The sequence below is a fragment of the Apis cerana genome, linkage group LG4 (genome assembly GCF_029169275.1).
Source record: "Apis cerana isolate GH-2021 linkage group LG4, AcerK_1.0, whole genome shotgun sequence".
Lineage (NCBI taxonomy): Eukaryota > Metazoa > Arthropoda > Insecta > Hymenoptera > Apidae > Apis > Apis cerana.
This window is the reverse complement of record NC_083855.1, coordinates 11,385,762-11,404,818: the sequence shown is the minus strand read 5'-3', so window position 1 is coordinate 11,404,818 and position 19,057 is coordinate 11,385,762. Positions and strand designations below refer to the sequence as shown.

The window sequence follows — 19,057 nt, the reverse complement described above, 5'->3', positions numbered from 1 at the left end:
ATATTTCAAATTATTACATTTTTTTATATTAAGATAAATTTATATATAATTAAAAAATTACTTACTAAAAATTACTTATTTAAAAGATTGTTAAAACAATTAATAAAATTCTCTTTTTTCTATATTCCAAAACTGTTTATTTCATAAATTAAACTCATTCAAAAACAATTGAATTTATAAAATTTTTAAAATGCTTAGATCATTATAACTTATAATGAATTTAAAACAATTAAAAATTAGTTCTTACTTCATATTTTTATATCAACTCTTACAAATTCTTTCAAGATTAGTACTATAACATTTCATCTTCTATTATATTCTCATGAGATTAAATTAAATTGAATGAAAAGTATTTGTTGGTATTTTTTACTATTCGTTTGCTATTTCTTAATAATTCTTAATAAATTCTTAATAAAAAATTCTAAAATTGATGATGAACTTTTCAAAACTTTTTATTACTAAAAATATAATTATCAAGTTTGTATAACAATGTCATCATTTTATTCCTATATGCTATAAAAATAATTAAAAACAATATATTTAAAATATACTAAGATAATAAAACTTAACTATATACAATAGAGAAAACAACAATGAGAAAATAGTAAAAATTTATGGTATAGTATTTTGCCTAGTAATACACAAATAAATTATGTTCTTTGAAAAACAATCCTATTCATAAGTATCATTTTGGTTTCTTAATATAATTTACTTAATATAAATATATGTATGTACACATTAAAAAAAATTATGAAATTATAAATGTTTTATTATGTATTATTATATCTTCTATATTTTCTTTTATCAAATTTTTTTCATTTAACACATCCAAACATACAAATATTTTTAACACATTTTCACATCATTCAATCAAAAATATGTAATATTTTTATTTATATTTACAGAGCGAGATCCTAAAATATGAATTATTTGCGTTTGATATATTTTACAACGATCATATTCTTTGTTAATGAACTATTTTAATTACTCCTCATAGAGGCACAATTAAGAATATTCAAGACTTTTGTTTCTCTCTATACTTCGTTTTATAGTATATTATTTCATTCTTTCTTATTTTTACAATATGTTTCACACTGATGTCACTAATTAACTTTAAGTAAATAACATATATTCAATTTATTAATTAATATTTGAACTGAACAAAATTCGAATTATGTTACATATCATAATATGTTATAAACCATCTATCGAAATCTAACAATACATACACATACATAAATACATATTTCGTGTATAGCAATTTTTTCATTCTAATCAATTATATAAATTTTTAAATTTTTAAATTAAATTTTGATTGTATAACAAACAGAATTGAAATGTTTGTTAAAGATTTGATGAGTGTTTCTATATTTTCACAACAATTATGCCTGAGATATACAAATTATTGCAGAACTTTCATCTTCATCACTACTATTCGAATCTGACTCGGGAAGTGGTTCTGGTATTGCTCCCAATCTTACTAATTCCCTTGCAAGTTGTCTATCAACATGTAGAGCTAATTGGTATGCAGTCTCTCCACGATAAGTTTTTATATCTAAGGAAAATCTGCATTCTTGAAGGAGGAACGCAACCACAGATCGGCATCTATATTGCATAGCAAGGTGAAGAGCCGTTCGTCCTGCTAATCCTTCTCTAGCATTAAGATCTGCTCCGCGATGTACTAGAAGTCGTACGAGTTCTACTTGATCTGATAAAGCCGCCATGTGTAAACATGTTTGTCCTGAAACATAGAAAATATATATAAATATATTAAAGACATAAATGTTTTATATAGAATATTGAAAATATTTTGATAATAAAAATATCATTCTATTTTTTTTTAACCGAATAATTTCAATAAGGATAAACGGTTACATCATAATGACAAATCATATACTTTTAGAAGATAACTCTAAAAAAAACGGTCGATATATCGATTTCTTTAGAAATCTATTAGGTCAAATAATAAAATTTCATTTGATTCAAAAAAAATTTATATTGATCAAAAGAAATACTAAAAATACGTAATATTTAATTATGTAATTATTAATTTTATTATAATTGAAAGCATTTCGCAAAAATTTCATATATTTACTACGCAAATATTTATTTTTATTCTTATTAAATATATATATACATATATACATACAAATAAATATATATACGATATATATTGTATCAGATAAGAAAAAAAAAATAATATAACATCTAAATATTTTTTATTATTCGAAAGATATTGTATCGAACAAATATAATAAGTAATTTTTTTTCTTCGAAATTAAATTGTTGATATGATACAATTTACGAAGTAAACCGCTAAATTTATCAAAATTATTCTGAAACAAAAGCTTTATTTCGTAATTCAAAATCAACTGTCACGCCAACCATTTCATGAATAACTATAAAACGTATAAGTCAGAATGAAGTATAAGGATGACGTTATGTGGGAATTCCAGTATTTTGTAAATGACTTAATGTTCAGTAATGTTCATTCAATGATTATTATAATTATTTATAAGCTTTAGTTAAGATATTAAGTCAAAAAATATAAAGAAACTGATCATTTATATCATATATAAAACTGCAAAAAATATAATGAATGAAAAAAAATAGAAAAGATATTTAACTTAATTTTTCTTTAATATATCCAAATTATCATTTGAACAATGTCTAAAAAAAAATTACTTTTAAATTATAAATTACGTGAAGATTACTCGGAAATTTAGATATTCTCAAAAGATCTTATTATTTTTTTTTTAAAGTAAATGTGTAAAAACAAAATGAATCGTCGAATGTATTGTACTTTGACTTTACGGAATTTCCGAACAAAACAATTGAAATAACGGATGATTCTCGATTCTCGATGAAATCATGGGAAACCCGCGCATAATCGCGGTTACAGGATTGTTTTTCATGCTACGCGTGCGCGAGTGCTATGCCAATGACTGTTGTTTCATGTGGTAAAAGTTGTTAAGATTTTCCGACATGCTTTATTTTTTCTGCAAGCAATATTACATGCATATTATTTCCTTTCTTTTTCAAAAAATATAGTGTTATATACATTCCTTTTTATTATTTTTTTATAAGAATATTACTTTAATAAGGATTATAAGGATTATCATAAGGATATATCTTTAAAGTATTTTTTGTAATTATAAATAAATCAATTACCATTATAATTTCGTTGCTCCAGATTTTGTGATAGAATTTGTATTTTTTCCCCAGCAAGAAAGTAATTTTTTTCTATAGAATTTATTGGATCAAGGAGGGCTTTTACCGAGGCAAGATCACCAGTCGTACATGCTAGATGAAGCGGCGTGTTTCCACGAAAACTTCTCAACGATGGATTTGCACCTGCCAAAATTAATCGCCTAACGATTTTTGGTTGTTGTGACAATACAGCCAAATGTAAAGGTGTCTGACCATCATCATTTTGAATATCTAAAAGGCATGAATGTGGTGCCATTTTTATCAAGTTGAATGTAGCTTCCATATAACCTTGTATTATGGCCATATGAAGTAACCTGAGATGATAAAAAAAAAATTATTAATTAATAAATAACATTATTATAAAGACAAAAAAACATATTATAATTTTCTATTAGTGTAGTAGTTATGAGATTGATCAAAATATGATATTAATTATTCTTTAAAAGGACAAATGTCTTTAACAAATTATTTCATTCATTATGATCTTTTTTTAATTTTGTTATTTTTATATAATTGTCAATACTATTAAATACACGAGCAAATAAAATTTTTTATTCGTAACGATGCAAGATCATACTATTTATTGTTTGTTATATTATAAAAAAATTTGGTTTTCTGAAAATGCTTTCATGTGTAATAATAAAATACATTTTAAAATATATTCAAAAATATATTCATAGTTTGATAATTTGATTTTATAGTCTATTAACTATTAAATTGATATAAATAAAAACATTTTATAATTATAGCAATGTTTTTTTTTAATATAAAATGATTGATCGATTTGTGCATGTATAATCACATATGACATTTTCTTTAATCATAGTCATGCTTTAAAAAACTCATAACTTGATAATATTTATCATGCAATATTATTTACTTAAAATTATGATATAATCAAATTTTAATTGTTTATTCAGTTTTCTGACTTTTACAATATTTATAAAAATTTATATATATATATGAATTTATAAACAGTAAATAAGACTTATCATATTCTAATCAAAATAAAATATAAAGATCTGTTTTTTTACAAAAATTACATAAATTACCAAATTATTTCATCATATAACATTTAATATTCATTGTTTTTCAAAAATGTTATCATTATTAAAATTATTATTATATTATTAATTAATATATATATTAAATTCATATTTAAGACATTTTAGAATATTTAATTATAAATTAAATTATTAATTAAAATTTAATCATAATCTAAATCAATCTATTTATACTTAATCATAAGAATAAACAAAATGTGTATCATAAATCAAATCAACCGAATTTTAATCTGACTCGCCTAAATGATTCACCCACGTGCATTTGTTTACATCCATTGATTTAATTAATTGAACGGACTATACATAAAATCAATATGGCGTCAAAATTAAATCAAAGCTTAAATATTATGCGAAAAACACTTTTAGATATATTATTTTTGAACAATTCAATTTTCTATATTAATATTTATAGATATTATGTATCAAAAGACAAAAAAGTTAAATAATATCATTAAATAAAATTTAACCAAACATCAAATTATTTATTACTTTATTTTACTATTAATGACTGTTTAGTCATATCATAGTTATATATATATATATATATATATATATAGAAATTTTAGAAAAACGACATTTCTATTATGTAGTAAAATATAAAATGATTCATGCAAAATTCGAATAATTATATTATTTTAAAAAAAAAAGAGCATATATAAATTACTTACGTATCTCCATCATCATTCTGTGTATAGAAGAATTGCCAAGATTTATCACTGAGTAATTTCTCAGAAGATTGATGCGATTCATGTCGTAATGTTGAAACATCGTTCTTCACAAGTTTGTCGGTATTTACTGGAGTCAATTCGACAGTAGGTTCAACTTGAACTTTATTGCTCGTTAGAACATTTAATGTAACTTTTTTTAATGTAAATTGGCTCAAGTTTTCGCTTGAGTCAAGATCCACACCACTATCTATTCTCATTGGTTCTGGAACAACAGGTGCGGTTGCAATATTCAATTCGTGGTCGTCTAGCTCCGAACTAATTTGGAGATTTCCACTGGATAAAAATCCGGAATCAGTGTGGCCCGAATTATGTTGTTTTTCGGACTTCTGTTGCTCATTCTCTGGAACATTGCTTTCCATTGGTGTCGTTCTTGAATTCCACATTTTTGATTTTGATATTCGATTCGTGCAAAAAAATCGATTTTTTTCTCACACGTCAAAATAAAACTATTATACGATTCTACATATACAGATAAAGTAATGCACTTCATATACCATATACGTTTCTCTTAATATAATGTTTTTGTGCAGTTTTTTAAGCGAATAATTAATTAACTTTTTGATTTTATTCGATTCTTCTTTCACTGAACAAGAACTATTTATTGTTCTTTTGTTTTTCGTTAATTTACAAATGATGTTACTATTTCATTTATTGGATCAATTATACGATTGTCGTTCGTCTTAACAGCTGGCTTCTTTATCTGTGTTCGTTTTTTATTATTGTCACTTTCTCGTTTTGATTTTAATATTTGCAAATATTAGCAACTAATATATATTATATCATAACTTCATATATCATAACTTCAAATAACTTCATGTTATGAGAAAATGAATTTTAGGTATGAAAACTCATTTGACAAAAAAGGTTATGTAAATAAGAGTTTATGTTATCGATGAAAAAAAACAGAGGAAAAACTAAAACTATATATATATATTTTCAATAATTGTATTAAAATACCACTACACATGCTATCTGAAAACGAACTAACTGTGTAACGTTAGGTGATGTGCTGATTAACTTCCACGATGGCCATAGTGCACAGTGGAACCTCTAGCGGATAGATGGCTTATTAGCTTTCAAAGGGGAAAGGTAGGGGTGGGAAAACCCATCATCCTCTAACAGGGACAGCTGCACGTATACATTGCGTACTTATTTTAACTTAGCATTCTTTAAATAATGAATTAGAATAAAAAAATTGAATTGAGAATTCCTAATAAATATCTTTCATTTATCGATTTATATCTATCATGTTGTTTATTTGACTCAAATTATTACATAAAAATATTCGATAAATTATTTCATTTTTTAAAAAATCTGAAAAAGAATTAAACAAAAAGTAGATATAATATTAAAATTTTTTACAATATTCACTCAAGCATAAGAAATTTTTTAACATTTTCTATGAAATCGTTTATTTTTTTTTTATAATCGATCTTATTTTTTCTATTTCTTATGTTTTTTATTTTTAGTTGATCATAAAAAAATTTCTAATGCTAATTGAATACAAATGCTAATGAATTTTTGTTTAAATATATATTATTATGAATTTGAATTAAATTTTACCAAATATTTAAAGATGAGAAAGTGTTTTTTTGTCACGATTATTTCAAACACATTTCTACCTTTCTATAGAGAAATGAAGTTTTCACTGTTCTACTTTCTTTTCGAATAATTTATATGAGAATTCATCGGGAATTCCGTTGATACTTCCGATTTGGAAACTTTACTGATATTTACGGATAATCTCGATAGTTAATACGATATAGCGATTAGATAAGTTAATACAATGATCTCGAAATTTTGAAAACAAACCTTGCTCCTATTCATGGTCATTAAATATATTTTTCCTCAAAGATAATAGTATTCAATTTTAAAACAAAAGAAATCCATATCCGTATTATTATTATATGATATGACAGCCTATATAGCTATAATTCTAAATTATAATCGATGTATGTATTATATTATAGTTTGAATGATTACACAAGAATAATTACAATAAGAAAATGATTACTAATTGAAATATGTTAGGAAAATGAAATGATTATACAGTGAAAGAAAGTTAAAAACATACTTATAAACAATAGCTTTAATCTGATGATAAATAAATTACATAATTATTCGTTATTAATGAGTAAAACATTATATAAATATTTAATTTTTTGTTTGTAATTTATGTAAAACGATTATTAAAATTTTTGATATTATATGTATTCATTTTATTAGCATACAAAAAAATTTATCAATAACTTCACAATTCTAACTAAATTTGTTCACAATAAGAATAAATCAAAATTCTATAATCCAAGTTATCTGGGGAAAACCTGATTTTTGATAAGCTTAAAACATGTATTGTATCTTTAACTTATAAGATAATATTTTTTCTTTATTTTTTATCGACAAACTATAAATTATCACTAATTTAAATCAAATAATTCAAATCATTGCTTATTGAGCATTAAAATTTTTTAACCATTCACTTTTCGATATCAATTTTACTTTCAGCTATAAAATCAGAAATAATTAAAAATGCTTGAGAATTAAATTTTTTTCACGAATATTTTCACGAATTATTTATATTCTTTTCATTTAATAATTAAAAATTATTTATTTATTTGCATTCCATAAAATTAAATATATAATGATACTTTGATTATTTAAGATCTGGAAAAATACAATGACTCAAAAGCGAAATAATTAAAGCATTAGATAATTTTAATATATTTAAAATAATTTTATTTTTTTAATAATTTTCTATGTTTGTAAATTCATTTAAAGATATATTTTATAAATATTTTTTATAAATTAAAAGTAACAATAATTATTTATTTTTTAGGAAAACTTTTTTTTCTATAACCTACTTATTAAATATTTAAATTCATAAAAACTATGATAAAATTTAAAAAAAAACATAAATAATTTATAAAAAAAAATCTTATATTTTTTAAAAGTTTACTTACCTATTAAAGATTTTTTCGCAAATACGATGAATAGATTTGATCCATAGTGAATTGTTTATAATGTTTTCTGCATTCAGACGAAAAACTATAATTATATTATACATTTTATGTATATATATATAATATATTAAGATTTATATTTAATATATTTTATTAAATATAAGTTTTAATACAGAAATAGACAAATAATTTACTTAAGTAAGATGCAGTGCAACGTATTGCAACGTGGCTCTAACTATTTGAACGAACTACGCGCTACGATATAGAAATCAAGTTTAGACGGGAAATTCCTAATGAAAATAGATAGTAATAGTAATATGCGGGCTTATAAATTTTTTAAGTGCAATTCTTAATAAGAATTTCTTTTATATGGAATTTTCTTTTATATAAAGAATTCAAATGTTTTACATATTTCATAAATAAATTATATAAATATATAATATATATAATATAAATACAAGATATATTTTATAATTTTTATTTTAATATTTCATAAAAATAACAATATTATATATTATTATGTTCAAGTATGCCTTGTCGTATTAGTGGTTCACATATAGATCTTGGTAATAAATGATATGTATTTTTTTTTAACAAAATTACTTGTCCATCTTCTAATTCCAATCTTCCAAAATCCATTACACATTTTACCTAAAATATTATATTTTATTTATATTAAGTCACTTTTATAATAAAGTTTGTACTTTCATTTTATTTACCTCTACATAAGGAGTTTTTGGAGGTAAGATATTTGTTGTTAAATTAAATCCATAATCTTCTCCCAAAGATTTCATATATGTAGCTAAAGATTTATTATATGATTGAAACCACTGAATTTCAGCATTTAATAGATTAGAATTTATTTCTGGTGGTAAAATACTTCCTAATTCCCAGCGTAATTCTCTTAATTTTCTCATTCTATTATATATGTATGCTAAGATACACCTTTTGTTTCTTGTTAATGCTATATGTCTTAACTGTACTGATGGTAATAATGCCATATTATCATCATTCCTAATAGCATTGCTGAAAAAAGTTTAATAATCAATAATTTTTTTTTGAATTTTACAAATAATTCTTATATTATATTTTATATACAAACCTATCTGCCATATTTGCATTATATAGTGATTGCATCTCTTCTAAAACCTCTTTAACTAGTGCCTCCTATAAAAAAAATATTTTTTTTCTAAAATATTTCATAATTATTTTTAATTCAATATATTACTTACATTAAATTGTGATATATCAGTGCATGAATCTAATTCTAATATAAGTTGAAAACCTTTTCTTCCGTACATATTTTATTAATAATATAAATTAAAAATATATATATATATATATATAATATTATTGGTTTTAATAAGAAATATGAAATTCTTAAATTATCAATCTTTAATACTAATGATTTTAATAATAACAAATTTTAAAATTATTAATTGCTACATAAAGCAAACAATTCATATTCAGTGACATCTATAAAATCTTCGCTTTTAGCGACATCTTACATCAAATCAAGAATTTTTAGAAGCAATCTAGGTTATTGTTATGTTATAAGTAATATATTTAATTTGAATCTAGAGAGTAATTGTTTATTAATATGTTAATGCTTAGAAAAATTATTATAAAATTACAAACATGTTCGTATCAAGAATTAACATATTGTACAAAAACTATTGCGGAAAAAATCAGTCCAATTATTTCTAAGAAAAATTATTCAGATGAAAATTTTTTTTATCAAAAACCACGAGAAGTATGGTTAGAAAATTTAGATACTATTGAAAGAAAAAAATTGGGACTTATGATTTTACACCCTGATGTTTATGGAGCAGCTCCTAGGATAGATATAATACATCAAAATGTGCAATGGCAAAAAATGTATCGTTTTGTGGTAATTATTAATCGCTTCTATTGAAAATTAAAAAATTATAATTAATTATATATTAATATAATAATTATTTTATATATTAATATAAAATATATTAATTTTTTATTTTAGTCTTATGCACATACAAAAGTGCGTTCAGAAGTAAGAGGTGGTGGCAAAAAACCTTGGCGACAAAAAGGATTAGGTCGTGCACGTCATGGAAGTATACGTTCTCCATTATGGAGAGGTGGTGGTGTTATACATGGACCCAGATCTCCTACAACTCACTTTTATATGTTGCCCTTTTATAATCGTGTTAATGGACTTACATCTACATTATCTGTTAAATTAGCTCAAGATGATTTGTATATTATTAAAGATTTAGAAATTCCATCAAATGAATCATCATATATTGAAAAATTAATAGAAGAAAGACATTGGGGTCCTTCTGTATTATTTGTTGATACTGATGATATCATGCCAATAAATATCACAGAAGCTACAGACACAATAAAACATGTAAATTTAATGCCTGTATATGGTAAGTATATTATGTATATTTATAAATTTTGATATACTTAATTTTCTTTTTAGATTCATTATTTCTTTATTTATTTTCCAGGATTAAATGTCTATAGTATGTTAAAACATGATACTTTAGTTCTCACTGAAAGAGCTGCACGTTTAATTGAAGACAAAATATTATATCATTTGCACAGACCAGATTCTCGTAAAGTAATGACAAAATTTAAACTTAATCAATAATAAAAATTGAAAAATACAGAAGTAAAATATATTTATTATTTATAAAAATTTATCTTATTTTGTATAACAATATATGATATTTTAACAATCTTAATTATATCAAAATTATTTTCATTAATTATTTGTCATGGAATAAAATTCACATTTTAATTACAAATAAAATTATTTTTTCTTCAATGTTGGCATACTAGTTGATTTTCTAGGAAGAGGCTACAAATGTAAATATTAATAACATTAAATATAAAGTTTAAAGATAAAGTGATAATTATAATGATATAAAAATAATCCTTACTATTGGATGAGGATCTGTACCTAACATTTTTTCACGAATTGCCCATCTTACATTTGCATGTTTTGCTTCTCCAGGAAATGACATTTGTTTCCATTCTTGTTGATATTTTTGATATAATATAACAGGATCAGTCTTTCCAACATATTTACTTTTTTGAGCTTCTGGTTGTAATCTCCATGGTCTAATAACTATATTAAATAAGATAAAAAATTTTATTTATACATATAACATGATATATATTAGAATCTTACATGATTTTGTTCCAGAATGAGTGTTTTTTGTAGATGATGTACTTTTTGTTTGACTACTTGTAACATATTTGTAATGTTGGTGCTCTAAAATATTTGGTGCACTCATAGGACGAAAAGATTGTTGGGATAATAATTTTTTTTGATTTAATATTTTATCATGTTGCATATTTGTTTTATCATGTGTTTCTACATGAAAATCTTTTTTTAAACATTCTTCATAATTACTTTCATTTTTTACATAAAATCTATCATCTTCATTATCTGATACAATGTTGTTAGATTTAACATTAGAATGATTTTGTGTTTTCATAGATTTTGATTGTATAATATCCATTTTGTGTCTTGTATTTGCATAGTTTTCTTTGAAATTTATAGAATTTCTATTTTCTTTGTCACACGACAACTTTGTCAACTTTACCTTTACAATGGTATCATCAATATAAGAACTAGAAGAATTAGTTGATACAGTATTTTCAACTGAATGAAATTCTGTTTTTTGTTCTCTAAGAATTTCTTTAATCATATTTTTTTGCTTATTTATTATTTTTCTTTTAATTTCTTCTTTTTTTTGTTGTCTTTCGCGATCTTTTATTTTCCTATATAACTTTAAATCTTAATACGAAAAAAAAAATATAAATCAAAATATATATATACACATATATACTAGATACAATATTTATAAAATATTTAAATATCAATGATCGATAAAAAAAATATTAATGATTATTACCTTTCATAAATGCTTTAAGTTGTTGAGCGGTAATTCCAACAAATCCTAAGGAATTAAGAAGAACAAGTACTTCTCGTGGATCGTCATTCATTATTAATTATTTCTAAGTTTAAGAATAAACAATAAACAATAAACGATAAACGTCAGTAGAAAATTGTCACTGATTGTTCTGTACACACTATTTAAATGATAAAAACGTTAAAGATGATAGTTCTATTAGCCATAAATTAGCAATAATCATTTAGATGGTTATGTGAACTTTTCATTAAAAAAGAAATTGAATCAAAATATTAAAAATTAATTTTATTATTTATATACTTTAATTATATTAATAATAAATAAAAATATATATGTATAAATTTTAGTGCATCTATTATTTATTATATACAATATTTTATAAAATAAAAATATTAAGTAAGTATACTTTCTATAGAGCAAACATATTTGATAGAAATTTTCAAGTGGAACAGAAGTTCAACTGCCATCTGTTGGAAAGATTATCAATTAAGAAGACCGTTTTAAAAAATTCAAAAAATAACTGAAAAGTATTATAATGGAATATAAAATTAAAAAAAACTTCAATAAAAGATATGTTTACAAATAAATCTTTATAAATATTTTAAATAAATTAATAACATGTTAGTATCTTTCTTTTAAATATAAATTTATTTTAATAATGTAATAATAATAAACAAAATAATCGGTATCTGCGCAGAAAGTTCATCTGCGCTTGATTAAGTTTAACGAAGCATGTTTAATTGTTCATCAGTCTGAAAACTAATCTTTATAGAAAATGTCGTCAGTTACATATAGCGTTTTATTTTTTATTATTACATTAATAAAAATATTCATACCCATTTCAGGTAATAACATTTTTAAATTTTACATTATTAAATACAATGTTTGAATTTAAAAATTATTACTAATAAATTTAAATAGTATTAATTATGATTGCTTTTTAGATATATATGCTTCAAAAATTTACTCTTTAGATGTTCCACTCGTTGTACGTAATGGAACAGGACCAATTGATCTTTCCTGTATTTATAATATTAAAGAAAAAGAAAATGGTCTCGTAATAAAATGGTATCATAATATTGACCAAATTTATCAATGGATACCACCAAGTAATTTTAAATATAATTTTTTGAATTGTGTAATTCTGTATATATATATATATATATAAAACATATTTCTTTTTGTTATTATAGTGCCACCTCAAGATACAGGTGTAATAAATGGATTTACCGAATATTCTGAACAAAGTTTAAGAGATTTTAATTCAAGATCTATCATACATTTAAAAATGGCCATTGTTGAAATGAGTGGACAATATACTTGTATAATTAGCACATTTCAAAAAGAAGATATGAAAAGAACAAAAATGATTGTTTATGGTAAGTTCATAATTATAAGTTCATAATTATATTATAATAATTATAATAATATTTTATTAATTTGTATTATAATAAATATATAAAATTATCGATATTATATTACAGTGCCTGAAACTGATATAATTATTCATGTTTCTTCTTTCAATAAAAATCATTTAAATTTAACATGTATAGCAAACGGAGCACAGCCACGGCCAATACTAAAAATTTATATAGAAGGAATTGAAGTAAATAATTATTATGATAAAACTGTAAAAATATTGGAATATAAGACTATCCTTTCTGCAAAACGCAGTGCAATCATAAAAAATCCTCTAGAACCGTTACTTTTGGAGTGTGAAATTTCTATACCACATACGGATTATAAGCGCAGAGAGAGAATCATTTATTATCCCAGTTTGTATTGTTTCAATAAAAATATAAATTAAAGGAAAAGATAAATATACATTTGTAATTATTTTTTTTTATTTTCAGCACAAATGCTATCACAAACGAATATTGCATCAAACTATCGAATTAATAGTATTACTATTATTTTCTATATAGTGTTCATATATTATTAAAATAAATAAATACATATAGGAAATATAACAAAAATATAAAAAAAAAATATAAAGAAAAGCTAGCAATTATTATATTAAACTGAATGTATATATCATTAAATCATATATTATAATATATATGTATTATGTATAGTGAATATAAATTAACTAATTTTCATATATCTATCAATATATAATGAATTAAAGAATTCATCTAATTATAGGAATATTTCGAACCAAAAATCTTTTTAAATGTCATATTAAGATAGAAAATGTAATTGAATATGAGTTAAGAATTAAGGAGGAAAGAGGATTTAATGTGAAATCACTTCAACCAGCAATTCTCAGCAAGATTATTATTTACTTGCTCATCAATAAAAGAATTTGTAAGTTGACATCTTTAAAATTAGATCTTTAAATTGTATTATATAAATCTAAAATTCTTTTATATTTTTTAATGTAATATAAATTTTAAGTGTTATACATGTATTATTTTATAATTTTTTTTTAATTTAACTATAGATATTAAAAATTCCATTTTTGTTTATGAAATTAATTTTTTATATATATTCTTTGTCATTTATATAACAAACCAGAAATATGAATTGCGCTATTATAATGTTCTTATATATAAGTAAATTTTAATTTTTTAACAATAAATAAATTTTAATATTTACTACAAATATAAATATTCTAATGTTTTGAATATTTGAAATAATCATTTTTTCAAAAAATTATAAAATAGATATAATTAAAATTAAAAATTGAATTAGAAAATAATTGCATTTATCATTGATTATGTTTACAAACAAAAAATCGATAAAAAAAGAGTTTAATAATTCTTTTTTTTTTTTAAAGTAAGAGTTCAAAATGAAAATCAAATATAAATATAAATCAAAAAGAAAATTTTAATCAAAATATGCATTATCTTACATTCGATGGAAATGCAATAATTTATAATTATTTATTTTTGATATTCGATGAATATAGGCGATAAATATATTATTCATAACATCATAATAAATTTTTTCATATATTTTTGAGTAAAAATTTTTAATAATGTTTTAAATAGAATCAAATATCTTTTAATAAATTATTTTAATTTGATTAAAATATAAAAATTGGAAAAAAACATATTTCTTATATCTGTAGTATACATGGAGCTTTGGAAAAACTTTATCTTGTGACAGAGAATGTGCCAATATATGTGGAACTCAACAATTTCCTGTTTGTTGCTTTAATAATATGAAAAAAAAACAATTTGATTTCGGATTAAAAGTCAGGATGAAATCGCACGATATATAATATAATTGTATCTATATATAATTATATATAATTGTATCTAATATCAATATACAATACTTAATATACTAATTATTTAATATATTTTGTCATTTATATTAATATTATTGTCATTTTGTCATTTTATATATATTTTAAAAATAATATATAGTAATATATGTATATATTATATTATATATAGTTGAGGATTATTTTTAATTGTAATTATAAATATTTTAATTTTGCAATCTATACGGAAGACATTTCGTCAATAAACGGAGATATGAAGATTAATTTTATTTTTTAAATAAAATTATAATTTTTTTAATATAAATAAATACAATAAATTATTCTTTATAAAAAAAAATTATTAAGTCATATAGAACCAAAAACTATTAATTTAACTATTATTATTAAATATATAGAACTAAAAATTATTATTATTATTAAATATTTTGTAAACTAATAATAATTATTTACAAAAATAAAATTGATTTCACGCGTCTTTTACGCGTTTTCAATCGAAAAAATCAATATCAGAATATAATTCTGAAATTATTCAACTTTTATCTAAAATATTTTTCTCTATGAATAATAATTCTGACGTAAATGAAAATAATAATATTAAATGATCATATTTATATTATCTTTTTTAGATATTATATTAATAAGACTATGCAAAAGATATATAAAATAAGAATAAAAATTTAAAAATATATAAAAAATATATAATAAGACATAACACAAACATATAATAAAACATATAAAAAAATATATAAATATATATTTTATATATATCTTTTGCAATTTATCAAGTTATCTAATTTATATATATATAATAAGATTAAGATATGTGTATACAAATTAATATATATATATATATATATATATATATATATATATATATAAATGCAAGTGATCAGTACAATATATATGATGTTCTATCTAAATTTATTTATTATACTTACGTTGATTTATTTCTTTCTATGCTCCCCATGATTCCACGAATAGCATTCTTTGGAATAATATACTATATATACTATGTACTATAATTATATTATAATTTACTATATAAAATATACTATAATTTGTGATTCTATCGTGAAATCAAGAGAATAAATTTGATTTCACGATAGAAATCAAGAGAATAAATTATGAACAAATTTAATTAATAGAAATATTTCAATGATAGAAAAAAATATAAATAAAAATGAAAAATTTATAAAAATATGATATTAAAACATAAATTTATAAAAATATTTTACAAGTTTTACAATCTAATCTTTTCAACATAATTTAATCTTTAAAATTAATTGTAATTATTTCAATATCAATTAGAAATATTACAATATTATGAAATACAATACAATAAATGTATTCAATATTTTAAATATAATGATTTTTGTTATTATTTTCTGAAACTATTAGAGAAGTAAAGAATTAAATAAAACATTTTTAATCAAAAATATATTTATTTTTGTATCTTTCTTTTAATCTAATTTTTATATGGATTGAATTTATTTATGCAATCCACTTTTTTATGCGTTTCAATATTTTTTTAAATAAATAAATTTGTTTTGTTTCATTAGAACAAGCATCTAATTTATCTAGTAATTTTTTGCCTTTATTTCTAATCATATTCCATCGTAATTTATCCAAACCAGGATACGATTCTTTGTTTAAAAGTACAATTAAATCCGATTTATTATTGACATCGTGAAAAGTAAATAATTTTTTTAAACTTTTTTTTTTTGTCAAATTTTTTAATTCTATTTTAGTATTTATATCTTCTTCTTTGATTATAAATTCGTTTGCTATATTCCCAATATAAAATTCTTGATTATTCTCATCGTATATTTTGTTTTCTTTTGTTTTACTGAATTTCTTGTTTTCTTTTTTAGCATTTTTAGTATTTAGTATTGATGTATTTTGAATACATTTTAAATTAAAATCATGGCGATCTATAATTTCTATAAAACAAAATAAGTTTTATAATTATATTTTTGCACGTAAATATTTTTATTATAATTGTTGACTTATAATTTTATTACCTCCTGTATCGTCATTAAAAATAATATTTTTGTTTTCATTTGGAATTAAATTATGTACAATATTTTCATTTTTTGTTAATGAAAATATATTTTCAGATTTTACTTCTTTGTTATAATCTTGTGTATTATAAACTATCTTATTCAAATCTTCATCTGAATCATATTCCCAAGGAGTGATTAATTTAAACATTGTAGTTTTTAATCCATAATCATTGGGAATACTGTGAAAGAATAAATTAATTTTTATACAGATTTAATAATATTTATTATACTAATTTTAATACTAATTTTTTTTTTTTTTTACCTTGGAATTGGTTCATCCACCCATGGTATTGATAACCATGATTTTAAATCATTTGTAAGTTCATATTTTTGTGTGAGCCAATGTACTCCAACAACTTTTAATAAATTTAGGTAATGATATAAATCATTATACCATATACATGCTTTTTTAATTAAATATCTTGATAAAATCCTATGATAATATATATTAATGTTCAATGAATCATTTCATTAATTTATTACATATTATAAACATACCAGATTCTACTAATAACAGCATATGCAACAAGTGCAATAGACCAAGCATGACCTAAATTTATTCTACATTTAAGAAAATGTGCAGTATATTTAGAAATTTCTTCCACACGTAGCATAATTTTTGTAAAGCTTTGTGTTCTAATCAAAACATATTCTACCATTTGTTTGCTAGGTAATATAACATATTTTTCATTTATTTCAACATTATTCTTTAATTTCTCATATTCCTTTTCAAGTGATAATGATAAATATTTAAGCAAAGCTTTATTTACTTTAGACATTGATTTAATACCTTTGTCATTTCGAAATTTAGTTTTCATACGATAAAGCAATCTACTTAAAATTGCTGCTTCTTTATGCAACAATTCTTGAGAAGTTAAATCCTTTATGATTCTATTTAACACCAATAAAAATTTTGTTGCATCTAATAATAACAAAAAATTATTTTCATTCATTAAATGCAATATTTGTTAAATTCATATTTAAATAAAAATAAAATTAAACTTACCAAATATTTTATTGTCAATTTGACAAGTTGCATTTGGAGGTCGTTCTAATTCCATGTGATTCCATATTGCATCCATGCTAATTACTTATTTTAAGTCTAACTTATTTTTAATTCTAATTATAATATAAATATAACCTCACTTTTTATACATATATGCATATATATACATAAATATCAATACAGAAACGAACCAATATTTTATTAATAAATACTTTACATTTATTTAATTTAAATTTAAATTAAATAAATAAATTAAATACATTGCCACATTATGGACGACAATATACGGTTATTCCTCGGAAATCGGTAGGTGGAATAGAAGTAGGTCGACATAATACAGGAGAATTTGGTGGAATATCTATAGGAAATAATTTATATACTCCCCGATAGCTAAAACCTCCTTGTATAATAGGGCGGTACATTAAATTTGTCCATTCACCACAATATTGAGGCGAATTCACAGGTTGTTTAAATCTCCAATGTATAATTAAAATATGTTAGTAAGCGAGCAACCGTTTTAAAATTTTTAAATTATTATGAAAATTTGTATTATGTCAAGATTTAATAAATTATTATTAAATTCTTACCTGACAGCCTTAATTGATTCTATTTTTGGATGATATGGTTGATTAGTTCTATGTTTTTCAATGTTTAATAAGGGCAAATTACATGTTGTTATTGTGCAACTGGGTCTATCAAAATGAAATAATGGACAAAGATCGCATATTTTTTTGGAATTATAATATTCCATTCTTAAATTTGTTTACTTATAAATGTAAATGTAAACAAGAATTTTTCAAATATAAAAATTAATTGAATATAATTAAATATAATGTTAAATAAAATTAATCGAACGAAACAGCCATTTTGA

The 19,057-nt window shown here is 21.5% G+C and overlaps 7 protein-coding genes across 15 annotated transcripts; 2 read left to right on the top strand and 5 right to left on the bottom strand.

Annotated features, from left to right (window-relative positions):
• Positions 1-748: 748 nt before the first annotated feature.
• Positions 749-8,056, bottom strand: LOC108002391 (NF-kappa-B inhibitor cactus). Of its 3 annotated transcripts, none has more exons than XM_062074253.1 (4): positions 7,963-8,056; positions 4,943-5,342; positions 3,172-3,524; positions 749-1,741 (listed from the first exon to the last, which is right to left on the bottom strand). In XM_062074253.1, exons 2-4 carry the CDS (start codon positions 5,197-5,199, stop codon positions 1,383-1,385), a joined length of 969 nt encoding a protein of 322 aa, XP_061930237.1. In that variant the 5' UTR covers positions 5,200-5,342; positions 7,963-8,056; the 3' UTR covers positions 749-1,382. The 3 variants fall into 3 exon arrangements, with proteins under 3 accessions (XP_061930237.1, XP_028524738.1, XP_028524740.1); XM_028668937.2 differs by lacking the exon at positions 7,963-8,056 and adding an exon at positions 6,566-6,715 and having other exon boundaries at positions 4,943-6,316; XM_028668939.2 differs by lacking the exon at positions 7,963-8,056 and adding an exon at positions 6,566-6,707.
• A 368-nt stretch (positions 8,057-8,424) lies between these two features.
• On the bottom strand, positions 8,425-9,438 carry LOC107993990 (DNA replication complex GINS protein PSF1-like). Of its 2 annotated transcripts, none has more exons than XM_017050689.3 (4): positions 9,195-9,438; positions 9,065-9,151; positions 8,682-8,988; positions 8,425-8,613 (listed from the first exon to the last, which is right to left on the bottom strand). In XM_017050689.3, exons 2-4 carry the CDS (start codon positions 9,097-9,099, stop codon positions 8,470-8,472), a joined length of 486 nt encoding a protein of 161 aa, XP_016906178.1. In that variant the 5' UTR covers positions 9,100-9,151; positions 9,195-9,438; the 3' UTR covers positions 8,425-8,469. The 2 variants fall into 2 exon arrangements, with proteins under 2 accessions (XP_016906178.1, XP_016906177.1); XM_017050688.3 differs by having other exon boundaries at positions 9,065-9,129.
• A 124-nt stretch (positions 9,439-9,562) lies between these two features.
• On the top strand, positions 9,563-10,771 carry LOC107993989 (large ribosomal subunit protein uL4m). The gene is made up of 3 exons (XM_017050687.2): positions 9,563-9,853; positions 9,962-10,370; positions 10,452-10,771. The coding sequence occupies exons 1-3, from the start codon at positions 9,563-9,565 to the stop codon at positions 10,592-10,594; spliced, it is 843 nt and encodes a 280-aa protein (XP_016906176.1). The 3' UTR covers positions 10,595-10,771.
• Positions 10,609-12,237, bottom strand: LOC107993991 (uncharacterized). Of its 3 annotated transcripts, none has more exons than XM_017050692.3 (4): positions 11,868-12,237; positions 11,138-11,749; positions 10,887-11,067; positions 10,609-10,804 (listed from the first exon to the last, which is right to left on the bottom strand). In XM_017050692.3, exons 1-3 carry the CDS (start codon positions 11,956-11,958, stop codon positions 10,934-10,936), a joined length of 837 nt encoding a protein of 278 aa, XP_016906181.1. In that variant the 5' UTR covers positions 11,959-12,237; the 3' UTR covers positions 10,609-10,804; positions 10,887-10,933. The 3 variants fall into 3 exon arrangements, with proteins under 3 accessions (XP_016906181.1, XP_016906180.1, XP_016906179.1); XM_017050691.3 differs by having other exon boundaries at positions 10,907-11,074; positions 11,868-12,223; XM_017050690.3 differs by having other exon boundaries at positions 10,887-11,074; positions 11,868-12,215.
• A 273-nt stretch (positions 12,238-12,510) lies between these two features.
• LOC108001846 (uncharacterized) lies at positions 12,511-16,478 on the top strand. 4 transcript variants are annotated; one of them, XR_009829580.1, is made up of 6 exons: positions 12,515-12,730; positions 12,830-12,994; positions 13,079-13,264; positions 13,370-13,660; positions 13,739-13,912; positions 14,031-16,478. XR_009829580.1 is itself a non-coding variant. In XM_062074264.1 (5 exons), exons 1-5 carry the CDS (start codon positions 12,661-12,663, stop codon positions 13,825-13,827), a joined length of 732 nt encoding a protein of 243 aa, XP_061930248.1. In that variant the 5' UTR covers positions 12,511-12,660; the 3' UTR covers positions 13,828-16,478. The 4 variants fall into 4 exon arrangements, 2 of the variants coding, with proteins under 2 accessions (XP_061930248.1, XP_061930247.1); XR_009829579.1 differs by having other exon boundaries at positions 13,739-14,192; positions 14,959-15,192; XM_062074264.1 differs by having other exon boundaries at positions 12,511-12,730; positions 13,439-13,660; positions 13,739-16,478.
• Positions 16,479-16,539: 61 nt separating this feature from the next.
• Positions 16,540-18,335, bottom strand: LOC108001762 (uncharacterized). Its single transcript, XM_028668799.2, has 5 exons — positions 18,187-18,335; positions 17,679-18,102; positions 17,443-17,613; positions 17,139-17,359; positions 16,540-17,057 (listed from the first exon to the last, which is right to left on the bottom strand). Exons 1-5 carry the CDS (start codon positions 18,260-18,262, stop codon positions 16,609-16,611), a joined length of 1,341 nt encoding a protein of 446 aa, XP_028524600.1. The 5' UTR covers positions 18,263-18,335; the 3' UTR covers positions 16,540-16,608.
• A 23-nt stretch (positions 18,336-18,358) lies between these two features.
• On the bottom strand, positions 18,359-18,937 carry LOC133666048 (uncharacterized). The gene is made up of 2 exons (XM_062074272.1): positions 18,774-18,937; positions 18,359-18,660 (listed from the first exon to the last, which is right to left on the bottom strand). The coding sequence occupies exons 1-2, from the start codon at positions 18,935-18,937 to the stop codon at positions 18,456-18,458; spliced, it is 369 nt and encodes a 122-aa protein (XP_061930256.1). The 3' UTR covers positions 18,359-18,455.
• Positions 18,938-19,057: the final 120 nt, after the last annotated feature.

Excerpts from the sequence above, each read along its gene's own strand:
- LOC108001762 (XM_028668799.2), bottom strand. The coding sequence starts at position 18,262 with ATGGATGCAATATGGAATCACATGGAATTAGAACGACCTCCAAATGCA. Across the intron at positions 17,360-17,442 it reads GTGGATGAACCAATTCCAAG|TATTCCCAATGATTATGGAT; the intron begins GTAAAAAAAAAA and ends ATTCTTTCACAG. Across the intron at positions 17,058-17,138 it reads TTTTAATGACGATACAGGAG|AAATTATAGATCGCCATGAT; the intron begins GTAATAAAATTA and ends TTTGTTTTATAG.
- LOC108002391 (XM_028668937.2), bottom strand. The coding sequence starts at position 5,385 with ATGTGGAATTCAAGAACGACACCAATGGAAAGCAATGTTCCAGAGAAT. Across the intron at positions 3,525-4,942 it reads CAGAATGATGATGGAGATAC|GTTACTTCATATGGCCATAA; the intron begins GTAAGTAATTTA and ends TTATCATCTCAG. Across the intron at positions 1,742-3,171 it reads GGAGCAACGAAATTATAATG|GACAAACATGTTTACACATG; the intron begins GTAATTGATTTA and ends TCTATGTTTCAG.
- LOC108001846 (XM_062074263.1), top strand. The coding sequence starts at position 12,661 with ATGTCGTCAGTTACATATAGCGTTTTATTTTTTATTATTACATTAATA. Across the intron at positions 12,995-13,078 it reads TTATCAATGGATACCACCAA|TGCCACCTCAAGATACAGGT; the intron begins GTAATTTTAAAT and ends TTGTTATTATAG. Across the intron at positions 13,661-13,738 it reads GAGAATCATTTATTATCCCA|CACAAATGCTATCACAAACG; the intron begins GTTTGTATTGTT and ends TTTTATTTTCAG.
- LOC107993990 (XM_017050688.3), bottom strand. The coding sequence starts at position 9,263 with ATGTACGGAAGAAAAGGTTTTCAACTTATATTAGAATTAGATTCATGC. Across the intron at positions 8,989-9,064 it reads AATGCAAATATGGCAGATAG|CAATGCTATTAGGAATGATG; the intron begins GTTTGTATATAA and ends AACTTTTTTCAG. Across the intron at positions 8,614-8,681 it reads CAAAAACTCCTTATGTAGAG|GTAAAATGTGTAATGGATTT; the intron begins GTAAATAAAATG and ends ATAATATTTTAG.
- LOC133666048 (XM_062074272.1), bottom strand. The coding sequence starts at position 18,937 with ATGGAATATTATAATTCCAAAAAAATATGCGATCTTTGTCCATTATTT. Across the intron at positions 18,661-18,773 it reads GAATCAATTAAGGCTGTCAG|ATTTAAACAACCTGTGAATT; the intron begins GTAAGAATTTAA and ends TATACATTGGAG.
- LOC107993991 (XM_017050690.3), bottom strand. The coding sequence starts at position 11,958 with ATGAATGACGATCCACGAGAAGTACTTGTTCTTCTTAATTCCTTAGGA. Across the intron at positions 11,750-11,867 it reads ACTTAAAGCATTTATGAAAG|ATTTAAAGTTATATAGGAAA; the intron begins GTAATAATCATT and ends TTTCGTATTAAG. Across the intron at positions 10,805-10,886 it reads GTACAGATCCTCATCCAATA|CCTCTTCCTAGAAAATCAAC; the intron begins GTAAGGATTATT and ends TTACATTTGTAG.
- LOC107993989 (XM_017050687.2), top strand. The coding sequence starts at position 9,563 with ATGTTAATGCTTAGAAAAATTATTATAAAATTACAAACATGTTCGTAT. Across the intron at positions 9,854-9,961 it reads AAAAAATGTATCGTTTTGTG|TCTTATGCACATACAAAAGT; the intron begins GTAATTATTAAT and ends TTTTTATTTTAG. Across the intron at positions 10,371-10,451 it reads AAATTTAATGCCTGTATATG|GATTAAATGTCTATAGTATG; the intron begins GTAAGTATATTA and ends TTTATTTTCCAG.